Here is a 12,759-nt window from a genome sequence, read left to right as displayed (position 1 = left end):
GCCTGTGTTCAGAGCAGGACTACAGAATAAAGCGCATTCGATTGCTTCTCTGTACGAATTCTTGCAGATTATTTCAGATTTTTGTTACAGAGATATTTTCGTGAGAAACGCATTGAAACATTTCGAAACCAACTAGGTTACCATACAGCAGATTGTTTACTCAACAACTGATCCGAGTTTTGGTTAATCTGAAAAACAACTTTTCCCCAGTGAAAGATGCGAAATAATTAACGAACCACTGAATAACAAGGGAAACTCAAGATCCTTTATTCGTTTTTTAACTCGCGCGGCTTTACACAAAACCTGTCATGTTATTTTCCTTCAAAGAAATTGTTGGACATCAAAACGGCGCCTAGCGACCAATTCAAGTCAAAGCCGTTCAGTTTTCCCGCGTTGCGCAAGACAAAGTTGTTCTCATTAACTCTGTAACCCTTAACTAACATCACTTTAATGTAATTCAAGTGAAAACATCGAGCATAGGCTAGAAAGTCCTTCTTGATATGGAGCTTGTACACGGACTTTGAGCAGTACGAATCTGCTTTATTTTCTATGTTGTCCAGGGTAACAATCTGGTCATTTTGCTGGACTACTCCTGTTGCTTGGAATGCGTAGGTAAATAAACTTGAGCAGTAAAACTCCCCTGACAGTTTTGGTTGATTTTTGAACGCACAATTACTGCAAAAGAAGAAATATGAAAGCCATTGCTGGCACTGACGTGTGCTTCGGAAATCTCCCCGAACGATATACTCCTTCCCGTCCACGTTCACTGACGTGTTGAATCCGTAATTGTGGCATGGACTGTAGACTATTTGGTCCTCATCTTTAGCCTTTTTGGTCGATTGAATTTTCATCCTCACAAGCTTTTTCAGGAAGGTATTTCTTGCTTCTGCTTCTCCATAGCCAAGGTAGCTGTGAGCAAAGACGTTGTAGTTCTTGCCTGTTATACCTAAACTGACCACTGGTACTTTGGGCTTTCTCCTTGACACCTGTCAGTTAAACACAGTAATATTATTGTATCTTCATGTATAAAGGAAGTAATTTCTGGAAACTTAAATGGCCTAACAAGCGTTTGTAGTCTGCGGAATACGAAACTCTCAAAGTGAACTATGCATATTCGGCCATTCAGCAAGGCTGCTGTCACATGTCCGCTTTGTCATTATTAGGGACAAAGTCGAACCAATTGTCATTTTACGAGACCTGGTTTAGAGGGGAGGGGTGGGGTTATATTGGTACCTACCACCTCTAAAGGTGAAAACCTGGATTTTGTCCTCAAATATCTCAAAAACCTAAAGTTCAAATCACATAAATGAGTGTACTGTCTGTTAGTACTAAACATAGACATAGTCTACGTAGACTATGTACACCCAGTATTAACCAAGCCATTTCACCTTCCACCTAAATCAATCGAGTCCCTATTTTGGACCATTGTGTCGAACTTGTCCCTTATCGATACCATGGCGCGGTACAAACCTTGAAAGTGTTCTGTGTAGATGCCCCGCCCATGTCCAGAGTGCCAAAGCTCTTTGATGATTCACCAGAGAACAATCCCTTGAGGAAGTTAACAGTCACCCACAGATAAACGGCTTCATCTTCACCACTGATAACTTTTGAAAAACCGCGTTCGTATTTGAATGGACTGTAGTCTTTGTTGGAAAGGAGGACATCTACTTTATCCAGGATTCTGTCAATCTATACAAGTCATCAATCCAAAGAAATGGTCAGGTTTTAAAATGCTTTTGATACTGGTCACATTCATATTAATCATTTTCCCTACTACCACCCACTCGGGGGCTTCCTATCTGCCTAACCACACCCATATCATCCAAACCCCACTCTCTTGAACGTCGTTCATGATCTCTAATCTTGTCTTAAGCCTGCTTTCCATGATCTAAGAGGTATATACAAAGATATGAGGTCATATTACCTCATATTTCTTAAGCAGTCGCATCCCAGCAGTAGCAAATAAACGAATCGTAGTGTGTGCTTGCTTGTCTTTGGGAACCACTTTCAGGGCTCCATCGATCAGAGGCCGTAGGTACCCGCCAATCTCACCGATGTTGTCTGCAAATTTACTCAGCCCAGGCCGAACTTTATCAGGTTTGGGTACTGGTGCTTGTTGGACATCAGAGACGCGTAGAGGAGTATGGATTAGTATCTTGTACACTTTGATCCTTGTTCCGCTTGAACCCGCGTCAAATATCACAGCATACTTCTCTTTTACCCCGCTAGACTTCTTCTCAAGATCCAGGAAACTTCTGCCGTGTGAGAGCTGAGGACCCTGGGCCAAGAACAACGCACCAATCATCACCAGGCCAAAACACGCGATATGAGGATTCATGGTTTCACTCCCTAAAGGGAAACAAGAGTATATTATTATAAACTTCAATAAGAGTATAGATTCTAGTGAAATCCTGATGCTAAACAAAGAGAGTGCCTCAAAAGAAGGCTTACCTACCCGACACCCTTCTCGTGTTCAATATAATTAATCTTAAAAACATTATCCTTCCCTTCCTCCTAGCATATACCCAATACTTCTTTCTCTAACCTGTCCCGTGACCAATAATAGACTAAACTGTAGTCCGAGTTTAAGTAGTACTTCTAAAACAAATTATGGAAGAAGACGCAACGCTGCAATGCAGGGCTAACGGTTATCAATAACAGCAAAAAGCATGTTTCTTTTGGCCTGATCTGTACGTACCTCAAATTGTCCTAACCAAGAGAACAGCTGCAAACAGAGGTCTATACTGTTGTCTTCACTTACTCACGTATTTTAGAGCTTCAAATGTACTTCTTGAGAGTTTTCAATAAGTACTGGTTCCAAAGGCAGGCAGTTAAAGAATAAGATTGATATTCAAACGGTCATCACTTTATATAGGCAAAACCCGAACAAAAGCTATGCTAATTCATTAACATTTTTTAGAATTTTTAGTATCAATCATTGTTAATTTGCTGTAACTAGGATTAGCTGGGATTTATCAAACAAAAAAATTTTTTTCGAATAATTATAATTATTTTATCTTGATATTTTACTTTGGCTGTTTTAAGTAGAGTCATTCTATTAATCAGATCTTATTTATATCTTATGGATACAAATATTTGGAGTCTTGATATTTCTGACCGACTGGAGTGGGAGTATAAACTGGACAGAATCCTTGATATTTCAAGCCTCCAATAGAGTCGAAAGCTCAAAGTATACCTAACAGTTTCACTCAGGGTACAGTGGCGGATCCAGGATTTTTCAAAGGGGGGTTCCGTTTCTTCAACTGTGTATAATTCTCTTTTGTTTAGTCGATGTCTGACAAAAAAATTGGCTCTAGTCGCCTAATTTACTATCTAGTAACGGAACTTAAAGGTAAATTAAACATTATAACAGCAAATATCTATCATTTCGTGTTCAACATTATCCTTGTGGATACTTTTAAGCAAAATTTATATAAGACATATTTCTATTACCTAAAAGATCAAACCTTTTAAGGGGGGTTCCGTGGAACCCTTCGAACCCCCCCCCCCCCTCCCCCCCCCTGGATCCGCCACTGGGGTATCAAAAGTTTAATTCAGTAAAACGTATTTCTATATATTTTCAGTATCTATTTGACTGCTATACATTAACAAATGAGTAACTGATGGGTTTTTTTCTTTTACTGGTTAAGTAAAACTGAATATGTATTTTCTATTTTCTATAGATTACAGATAATGCATTATGTTGTTGTGTTAGGGCGTTCACTAACTGAGGTTGTGTGTTAGTATACGTAATGTAGTGTAGTTTGAAAATACCTTTTTTACATACACTTTAGGCGTATTTCGGACCACGTGTCATTTTCTTGAGAATACTTCGATTCAAATAAAATTTAACCTGAGTTATTCGATTTTTTAGTTATTCGATTTTTAACCTGAGTTATTCGAATTTTGTAGTTATTCGAAATTTAACCTGAACTATTCGAATTTTGTAGTTATTCGAAATTTAACCTGAACTCATATCAAACTTTCCACATAGAAAAGTTGTCGTTCCGCTCGAGCTGTTTCTTTTACCATATATGGAATGTACTTACCATATTAGGAAATTGGAATATAATTTTCTTCACTAAATAGGCGAATTTCTTGCTCAAAACTGCTCAAATTTACAGTAAATCGAGTGAAAACATCACTAACTAGTCAGCCATCTTGGTTTTGGCCGAAAAAAGACTGGAAATTGTGTAGGGGAGGGGAGCGTGGTTTGTCACCACAGGAAGCCCGCAAATGACAACAATTGTTTGATATGATTCGAATTTTGTAGTTATTCGAAATTTAACCTGAGCTATTCGAATTTTGTAGTTATTCGAAATTTAACCTGAGTTATTCGAATTTTGTAGTTATTCGAAATTTAACCTGAGTTATTCGAATTTTGTAGTTATTCGAAATTTAACCTGAGCTATTCGATTTTTTAGTTATTCGAAATTTAACCTGAGCTATTCGAATTTTCTAGTTATTCGAAATTTAACCTGAGCTATTCGAATTTTGTAGTTATTCGAAATTTAACCTGAGTTATTCGATTTTTTAGTTATTCGAAATTTAACCTGAGCTATTCGAATTTTGTAGTTATTCGAAATTTAACCTGAGTTATTCGAATTTTGTAGTTATTCGAAATTTAACCTGAGTTATTCGAATTTTGTAGTTATTCGAAATTTAACCTGAGCTATTCGATTTTTTAGTTATTCGAAATTTAACCTGAGCTATTCGAATTTTCTAGTTATTCGAAATTTAACCTGAGCTATTCGAATTTTGTAGTTATTCGAAATTTAACCTGAGTTATTCGATTTTTTAGTTATTCGAAATTTAACCTGAGCTATTCGAATTTTGTAGTTATTCGAAATTTAACCTGAGCTATTCGATTTTCTAGTTATTCGAAATTTAACCTGAGCTATTCGAATTTTCTAGTTATTAATTTCTAGCTGATCGAAGGAATATTATGATATTTGGTTGTTACTAAAATGAAAGGTAATATAATCTTAGTAGTTAAAATTCCAAAAAAAAAAGAAGAACTGTTGCTGCTACAGTGATTAAATGATAATACATTGAATAGAATTTTAACAATGCATATTTAATACTTTTTTTGTTGAATCAGCCATCAATATATCATGAAACATAAATTTCTTCAATAATGATTCGAGAGGTGGTATCCACTTTGGCTATAGAAGCCTTCATAGCCCTCTGATGTCCAGGGCAGTCCTCTACCCATAATTCAACGCTGGTTCGCCCTGCTGCGACTGCGCAGTAGCCTTCCAGTCGTTCATGTCGATAGCTAGGGCCAGAATAAAGCTTGGTTCCCGTGAGTTTAGCCTCGATTCGTCCTTGCTGACAATCCTGATTATCAAAAGTGAAGAACCATCGCTTGCAGCAGGTAGTACAGAAACCGACTCTCATGCTTCCTTCGTAGATGACGTGGAGAACACTGTCTGCATGGGTTTTGTTAAAGATACATTCCTGAAGAGAGAAAAATGGCTTCTAATGAAATGATTGTCCTTCATGCATGTTTGTTATCCATACCCTTTCAATTTCCCAGTAGATTGTTAAATCGAGCTGTCGTTTTGCTGTGCTGCGCTGTGCTGTGCTGTGCTACGCTGCGCTGTGCTGTGCTGTGCTGTGCTGTGCTGTGCTGTGCTGTGCTGTGCTGTGCTGTGCTGTGCTGTGCTGTGCTGTGCTGTGCTGTGCTGTGCTGTGCTGTGCTGTGCTGTGCTGTGCTGTGCTGTGCTGTGCTGCGCTGTGCTGTGCTGTGCTGCGCTGCGCTGTGCTGTGCTGTACTGCGCTGTGCTGTGCTGTGCTTTGCCGTGCCGTGCCGTGCCGTGGGTAAAGTACCTTAGTCAGGCCATATTCCTGTAGCGAATCAAACTTCCAAGAACAGCTCTTCCATCCTAGTACCATTCCACCGCTTCCAGGGAATCCCTTGGGGCCTGGGAAGCCAGGAAATCCATTGTCTCCTTTATCACCCTGGAGACTGCTCCCAGAGTCTCCTTTCTCGCCCTTTAATCCTCGGTTACCGCGGACTCCCTTGATGCCTTTAAGACCAGGAATACCAGTATAGCCTTTTGGACCGGCTATAGGGACGGGCTCTCCAATCCCGCTGTATCCCTTGGGCCCTTTTGGTCCAGGGGTACCGGGGAGACCGTCTTGTCCTGGGATCCCGGGTTGCCCCAACTGTCCCATATCCCCTGGGGGTCCAAAGAAGTATGAAAGGCATTTGGTTTCAAGCTGCAAAAAAGCAAAATAAGAATAAAAAATTCCTCTTTAAAAAATGTTAGGGCAAGGAAGAATTAAATGATGGGTAGTCAAAGGCGCATCGTCACGGGCAACCCATTCTAGAACAGTGGAGCGTACAGCTATTTTTGGGGGAAGACATTCAGTGTAGTACTAACCTCTCTACAGTTGTATATTCCCCAATTGAAGTCTGGACTTTGTGTTTTGATTAATTGAGCCATGACTAGAATTAGAGCAGCGATGGATGGCAGCAAGTACGACATGTTGGAGGCACCCTTGAACGATCAGTCATTCATCTACAACTACAGGTACCCTGCAGACCAACAGCAAAAGAAACTAAGATAAGGTATGCACAATAAAGATGATCGAGAAATGCGAATCAAGAAATCAATCTCGTTTTAAATCCCGCGGGATTACCTCCTGAGATTACACTCTCGAGTGATAGAAGCTGGCATTGAGCCTATGGGACACTGAAATATTAAATCAATACTAAATAACGAATAGAAAAAAAAACAATCTTGGCGATTTGTACTTAATAATGAGGAGGTGATGAAGGAATTTTTCTTCTAAGAAAAGAAGTCATACTTGCTCCTTAAGCTAACCTGTTTTAAAATTAACAACCGTCCTGTCAGACTTATGCTTATTGCCCCCGAAATTTGTGTAACGATCGAGTTATTAAAAATTAGAGATAAAAAGTAATGTCAGTTAGAGACGCACCAAAACGAATGCGTTAAACACAACGTACTTGTCGGTATACTAAAGCTGATTATTGTCTTTAATACTGACCTTAACCATCCGTGTCTCGCGAGCTGGGAGTACTAGGAGTGCTTAGCACACAGCGTGTATTAAGTACGAGGTGCCTTGTTTTGAGTTTGTCAACTCGAACATTGAATTTTTGGAGTCGTGTTGAATACAAAATGGAGTAAAATGATATGACTGGAACTGCTTTCGTCAATCTGCATGCTTCTTCACATCAGCATTCCTGTACTTCCTTCCTTTGTGTCAGTATGAATGTCACGCCAACTTTAGCCTGTGAATTATTACGGGACTTGATTTAGAGGGGAGGGGTAGGGCTAGTACCCACCATCTCTGGAAGCGGAATCCTGGGTTTTCTCTTCCAATATCTCCAAAAGTAAAAGTCAAATCGAAAAAAATCAATTTTCCTGTCTGTTCACATGTATGGTAAACAACGTACTCATGTATAGTCACTATGGACAACCAGTAACGAGTAACGAGCATTTCAACAGGTCTCTAAAGGGGGAGGGGGGGGGGGGATTTACTCATACCCACCATCTAAATCAATAAATAAATCGCGGGTCCCTGTGTATGAACTACTGTTTTAACCTTCCACCTAACATATATAATGCACGCTGCATTAGTCTGGCTACGCACGGCTAGGAATAGCACATCAAACATGTTAAGAGCAACATTTCCGATTGCGACTTCAAGTGGGTTAAAGATTTCTAAAATATTGGACATTCTTAGTCGCGTCTCGATTGACGGAGCCTCGTGTAATATTGCTTTTTTTTAGTTAAAATGCAGTAGGAAAATGCACGAGTGTCTTAACTAGTTTGAACGAACGATCGAAGGATACAGCAATCTAAGAAGTCTTTTAAGAGTTATCCTTCCCTTTGCCCAGAATTTCTGTTTACAGAGTGAACGGGGAAAAGGGACCAGCGTTAGTGAATGTCATATTTTTATTATTCTTTTATTTGTGTCGATTATGATGTACTGCTTGTAGCAATGCACTAATAACCCATGCAAGAGGTATTCAAATCTTCCAAGGGTGCCAAGCCTGCCCATCACCATCTCTTTAATTTCTGAGTTTAATTGCTTCATGCATGAGATTTCGAGGAAGGGTGAGAGGGATAATTCGTTGAGTTTAGTGTGCGAATCCTGAAAATACCCTTACATACTGTTTGCGCAGGCATTAATATAAAATAAGTTGTAATGACTGAGCTATGTAATACCAAAGGTAAACTTCGTAGGTTGCAGTCTGGAAGGGGGCTTGGAAAGATATCAGGAATGTACTGGTTGCACCTACCACCTCCTTGGAATATCGCTAGAAATATATACATTGCATAAAAGCGTGACTAACAAGTGACACTATGAAGGTCTTGCGTGGTCGAACCCAAATTTCATTCTCAGTCCTATGATTGTGACTCTTGGACCTCCTGGATGATAAGTCTACCTGTATTTACGATCTTTAAGCTAACTGTGATAGAATCGGAAGAGAGTTTTGAACAGTTGCTGAGGATAAGATCAACGCGTACATAACCACTTGGTATGGCACTACAGTACCCTGAAATGTTACCATGCGAGAACACAGGAAGAACATTAGGTCTGCCGTTATTAACCAGCATTAAATTATCGTAGACCGCATCGATAGGACCGGGTGAGGAGCAGGGTTGACCATTGATCTGAAACTCCCATTTCTTGCAGCAGGTTCCACACAGACCAACATGGATATCTCCCTGGTATGTGAGATGCAGGGCTGTGTTGCTGCGAAGCTTGTGGAAGATGCATGACTGAAAAAGGGAAGATGGAAAATGTTTGGTTATTTGTGCAGTGAAATGTGGTGAAGCAAAGAGGATGATGAATGATGACGATGATATGGTGGTGATGATGGCGGCGTTTGAATTTATGATGGCGATGATGGATATTGATGACGATGACGATAACGATAACGATGACGATGACGATGACGCTGATGATGATTGACGACAGAGATTATGATAGCATCGGCAAATAAAAAAGCCTCATGGTCTTGATTATTTACCATATTCAACTCAACCTCATCCAATGACACGTACAATGAAGTGATAGTGCTAAAAACAACATTTTGATAACAGCAACAGTGTCATACATTAATCATGAACATGATGGTGACGATGGCAACGATGCACATCTACGACATAAAGAAACAAAGATAGTGTCACCTACGTGAACAACTCCTTCCTTCTTGTTGACATTCAGCTTGAAAGTACATTGCTTCCAGTTTACGTTATTCACACCCGAATCTCCTTTCTGCCCCGATGTTCCAGAAGATCCCGTTTCACCAAGTTGACCCGGTGGTCCTGTTCCACCAAGTGGGCTTCCTAAATCTCCATCATCTCCGGGATACCCTCGAGGACCTCTGTCACCTTTGGATCCCTTAGCACCGAGGGAACCGGGATCTCCTTTCGATCCTTTAATGTATCTTGTTCCACCGCCGTACACAGTGCCCGGGTCTCCGGGAGGTCCAGGAGGACCCGGTAGACCTGGGGTACCTGCAGGGCCTAATGTCCCGGGTATTCCTTGGGATCCTTTCAAGCCTTCAATACCTTGTAGGAGCTCGCATGATTCAAGCATCTGACGAGAGAGATAGAATTCTAATATTGATCCAAAGCAAAGTAACTAAGGCTAGCTTCCTTAGGTAAACATGGTTATTGAACCACGTAATTGATAGTGTCTAGTCTAAGCTCTGTTAAATAAATCACATTTCAAAGAATGATAATTTCAAGTTTTATTAATATTCTATACAGTATCAAGATTTTAGGAGCGGAACCATTATAAAGGACAGACTCACCAGAGGACAGTTCCATGAAATGCTCTAATTTAAATTTCTATACAGTATCAAGATTTTAGGAGCGGAACCATTATAAAAGACAGACTCACCAGAGGACAGTTCCATGGAATGCGACTTCTTTGGGATGCACATTTGTCCACTATGGTAGACAATAGACCAGCAAAGACCAGATCTATAAAACATTTCCTCATCTTGCTGTGTTCTTGTTGTAATTGATGTCTTCTCTACAACAATCTACAAGCCTTGGCTGGATGAGCACTTTCCTTTCTTCTTTAGTCACATTGAAGCAGTTCAATCAACAACAGCGAGACAAATTATGTGACTTGATACTGTTGCTAATCGTCACAAAGCCATAGTCATTCGATATCAACATTGCATGGGGCCAAGTGTGAGATTAGGATTTCTCTCAAGGGTTTGATGATTGATGCTTGTTGTGCTCTCTATCCCATGGAGGGTTGGGGTGGGGGTGGGAATCGGTGACATTTGGTCACGCTTCGTTTCATACTTCCATACAATTTTATTTATATGGATTGATTATTGCACGAAAATATTAATCCCTACATTGAAATTGCACTTCACATATGTTTTACTCTATATCCCGTGGGGGAGTGGAGTCGCTTAATTTCAATCTAAATCAGTTTGTGTGATCCTGGACCCCTTGTAGGAAATTACCAAAGCAGCTCATTTCATTGGACGAAACAAAATTTGACTCTCATGAGAATCCAAATTCATACCTTGACTGCATAGCGGCTGCCAGCTGAGGCTTTCAGTTTGACCCCGTTGAGCTGCGCCACTGCTGGCTTGCGGTGGTGACTAGCGATAACAAGTTTGGTTTTTTTTGATTTGAGAGTGGCTCTTGGAATTGATGCAAGGGGTCTGTCCCCTGCTTGATACACTAGTCTATCTATTAGAAAACACGTGTCATTCCCTTGAGAATCATTTCTTTATCAACGTTTATTAGATATATATATATTCATATTAAGTGTGCAAATTCAAACAAAGAATGTTATTCCATTACCAAAAGATATTGGAGAAAACATGCTATACAGAAGGAATCTAGTCTGACAGTTTGTCATTATTGAGATGGTGTTACTTCCTGTATCAATATTTTTCCATTAGGATTAAAAAGATTAATATCGACAGACCCGGGTGCTCCCGATATACCCGGGCAGTTTTCAATTCGTAGAGCAATGCGCACTTGTCCTGATGGTAAAGGATTTTCGCAAAGTCCTTCTATCCTGCCGTAAGAGTGATGAGGATAATCCTTGCTTATTCCACCTGACATGAACGCGTCTATGACAGCGGGACTAGAGCATTCTCTCTCGTTGAAGGTAAAGTACCAACGCTTACAACAGCGCGTACATAGACCAACTTCCAGAGTCCCTTCGTATACAACATGGAGGCTGTTTTGCTGATCTCTCTTAGAGAAAACGCATTCCTAGAAAAAATTATCAGTCAAATATCATTCATTATACAAGAAAATCAAGGGTGACGCGATCGCTTCTCATCTCTTGAATTGTTCTTTCAGAGAATGCTCGGTTTAGAAGAAGGTAGCTGAGAGAAAGAAAGGGACAGCTGGCCGTACCTTCACTACCCCTGCTTCGGACACAATAAGTTTTACTGACCTTTATTAACCCATCATCTTGTTTGCTATCTATTCTCCATGTACACTTGGTCCAAACGGATGCCGAATCTCCTGTCGACCCTCGTTGTCCTGGAGGGCCTTTCCGACCTCTTTCCCCCTTTTGTCCTTTACCTCTAGCAAAACCCCCGTTAGTCGCCGATCTTCCTTTTACACCCTTGGCGCCGATTTCTCCTGGTTCCCCTGGAGGTCCTGGAAATCCAGGCTCCCCGATTTCCCCTCTCTCGGGTGATGGACCCGGTGGTTGGGGACGTGGTAGTGTACGTCCCCGAGGTCCGGGTGGTCCTCGTCGACCGGGGTTTCCCGGAGGTCCTCTTCTACCGGGCCGGCCGTCTTCCCCGGGCAATCCTTTGGCCCCTTGAGATAAAGGTTGGCAGGCTCTCGACATCTGAAAATGGAAATACACTTGAAGACTTGTCACTTTAATACTCAAGAAAATGACGTCACATTGGTTCAAGCAAGGAAAATGTCAGTATATTTTAAAAAAGAAAATTTATATTATTTAAATAGTAAATATGATAGTATGCACCCCATACCTGTAAGATAACTACCTAGACCTACCACTTATATATCCCATAACCCATCAGTACATCTCTCTTGCATGCCACCCATCCCTCAGTCCTTACAAGTAGTTTACCTCCTGGCAGTCACGTGATGTCCACGGCCGTTGTTGTTGCCCATCAGCACAAGATACAATGAGAAGGAGAAGACTAGTGATAATGACGTGACCCATTCTACCACTGTTCCACACACCTCATTCTCCTCGATCAGCGATATGCAGAAAAGGTCTTGTGAATCTTGCTCCAATACTGAAGTTCAATAAACCTTGCTGCAATACTGGTCCAAGAAGACCAAGTTCAATAAACCTGGGGAAATAATTAGATATTTATATAACTTCATTCTTGAATTATTTTCTATGGATTCAACTCCACCATTCATCACTGACTTAGAGATATTCTCTTACAAAGTTGAGGAGGAAGGTAATGGATGACGCATATCAATCTTTGGGTCTCTTCGTTTAGTGCGAGCTATCACAGAAGATTCCCTAGTCATGGAGAAGGAGCTCAAGTATACTCCTTGAAATAATATTAATATATTAATGGGTTTGGGGACAACCCAGAAATCAATCTACTTGGTATAAAAGACGAATCTTTCGAGGGAAAAAACGCGAATATCATCGCAATACTCACCTATACTCTCTGTATTATCACAAGACAACTGTATTTCCTCTCCTACCGTGACAATACTGAAATATTGATGCAGTCCAGTGTCACAGCATTCCATTCTTATTGGGTCAAGAGGGTCACGTATAGTGGTA

At 40.6% G+C, this 12,759-nt stretch overlaps 4 protein-coding genes across 6 annotated transcripts; all 4 read right to left on the bottom strand.

The window, feature by feature from the left end:
* Window positions 1-243: 243 nt before the first annotated feature.
* On the bottom strand, window positions 244-4,227 carry LOC116295568 (ectonucleoside triphosphate diphosphohydrolase 1-like). Of its 3 annotated transcripts, XM_089031641.1 has the most exons (5): window positions 4,050-4,227; window positions 2,699-2,811; window positions 1,925-2,349; window positions 1,471-1,689; window positions 244-986 (listed from the first exon to the last, which is right to left on the bottom strand). In XM_089031641.1, the coding sequence occupies exons 3-5, from the start codon at window positions 2,336-2,338 to the stop codon at window positions 312-314; spliced, it is 1,308 nt and encodes a 435-aa protein (XP_088887767.1). In that variant the 5' UTR covers window positions 2,339-2,349; window positions 2,699-2,811; window positions 4,050-4,227; the 3' UTR covers window positions 244-311. The 3 variants fall into 3 exon arrangements, with proteins under 3 accessions (XP_088887767.1, XP_088887773.1, XP_031559277.1); XM_089031647.1 differs by lacking the exon at window positions 2,699-2,811; XM_031703417.2 differs by lacking the exon at window positions 4,050-4,227 and having other exon boundaries at window positions 2,699-2,951.
* An 829-nt stretch (window positions 4,228-5,056) lies between these two features.
* LOC116295560 (uncharacterized) lies at window positions 5,057-7,182 on the bottom strand. The gene is made up of 4 exons (XM_089031671.1): window positions 7,018-7,182; window positions 6,390-6,544; window positions 5,833-6,225; window positions 5,057-5,460 (listed from the first exon to the last, which is right to left on the bottom strand). The coding sequence occupies exons 2-4, from the start codon at window positions 6,492-6,494 to the stop codon at window positions 5,113-5,115; spliced, it is 846 nt and encodes a 281-aa protein (XP_088887797.1). The 5' UTR covers window positions 6,495-6,544; window positions 7,018-7,182; the 3' UTR covers window positions 5,057-5,112.
* A 728-nt stretch (window positions 7,183-7,910) lies between these two features.
* On the bottom strand, window positions 7,911-10,129 carry LOC148913539 (uncharacterized). The gene is made up of 3 exons (XM_089031659.1): window positions 9,889-10,129; window positions 9,175-9,582; window positions 7,911-8,759 (listed from the first exon to the last, which is right to left on the bottom strand). Exons 1-3 carry the CDS (start codon window positions 9,988-9,990, stop codon window positions 8,382-8,384), a joined length of 888 nt encoding a protein of 295 aa, XP_088887785.1. The 5' UTR covers window positions 9,991-10,129; the 3' UTR covers window positions 7,911-8,381.
* A 606-nt stretch (window positions 10,130-10,735) lies between these two features.
* On the bottom strand, window positions 10,736-12,717 carry LOC116295554 (uncharacterized). Its single transcript, XM_031703399.2, has 4 exons — window positions 12,632-12,717; window positions 12,079-12,307; window positions 11,425-11,829; window positions 10,736-11,237 (listed from the first exon to the last, which is right to left on the bottom strand). Exons 2-4 carry the CDS (start codon window positions 12,172-12,174, stop codon window positions 10,875-10,877), a joined length of 864 nt encoding a protein of 287 aa, XP_031559259.2. The 5' UTR covers window positions 12,175-12,307; window positions 12,632-12,717; the 3' UTR covers window positions 10,736-10,874.
* Window positions 12,718-12,759: the final 42 nt, after the last annotated feature.

Source organism: Actinia tenebrosa, unplaced genomic scaffold (assembly GCF_029948245.1).
Source record: "Actinia tenebrosa isolate PJP-AT-01 unplaced genomic scaffold, QUT_ActTen_1.0 PGA_scaffold0__85_contigs__length_37466705, whole genome shotgun sequence".
NCBI classification, from domain to species: Eukaryota; Metazoa; Cnidaria; class Anthozoa; order Actiniaria; family Actiniidae; genus Actinia; species Actinia tenebrosa.
The sequence above is the reverse complement of the archived record's forward strand: the minus strand, read 5'-3'. Positions and strand labels throughout refer to the sequence as shown.

Coding starts and splice junctions, on each gene's coding strand:
- LOC116295568 (XM_089031641.1), bottom strand. CDS start 2,338: ATGAATCCTCATATCGCGTGTTTTGGCCTGGTGATGATTGGTGCGTTG. Junction 1,690..1,924: donor GACTGCTTAAGAAATATGAG/GTAATATGACCT, acceptor TGACTTGTATAG/ATTGACAGAATCCTGGATAA. Junction 987..1,470: donor CTACACAGAACACTTTCAAG/GTTTGTACCGCG, acceptor TTTAACTGACAG/GTGTCAAGGAGAAAGCCCAA.
- LOC116295560 (XM_089031671.1), bottom strand. CDS start 6,494: ATGTCGTACTTGCTGCCATCCATCGCTGCTCTAATTCTAGTCATGGCT. Junction 6,226..6,389: donor GAATATACAACTGTAGAGAG/GTTAGTACTACA, acceptor GCTTTTTTGCAG/CTTGAAACCAAATGCCTTTC. Junction 5,461..5,832: donor AGGAATATGGCCTGACTAAG/GTACTTTACCCA, acceptor TTCTCTCTTCAG/GAATGTATCTTTAACAAAAC.
- LOC116295554 (XM_031703399.2), bottom strand. CDS start 12,174: ATGGGTCACGTCATTATCACTAGTCTTCTCCTTCTCATTGTATCTTGT. Junction 11,830..12,078: donor CATCACGTGACTGCCAGGAG/GTAAACTACTTG, acceptor TTCCATTTTCAG/ATGTCGAGAGCCTGCCAACC. Junction 11,238..11,424: donor AAGATGATGGGTTAATAAAG/GTCAGTAAAACT, acceptor AATTTTTTCTAG/GAATGCGTTTTCTCTAAGAG.
- LOC148913539 (XM_089031659.1), bottom strand. CDS start 9,990: ATGAGGAAATGTTTTATAGATCTGGTCTTTGCTGGTCTATTGTCTACC. Junction 9,583..9,888: donor TTCCATGGAACTGTCCTCTG/GTGAGTCTGTCT, acceptor CTCTCTCGTCAG/ATGCTTGAATCATGCGAGCT. Junction 8,760..9,174: donor AGAAGGAAGGAGTTGTTCAC/GTAGGTGACACT, acceptor TCCCTTTTTCAG/TCATGCATCTTCCACAAGCT.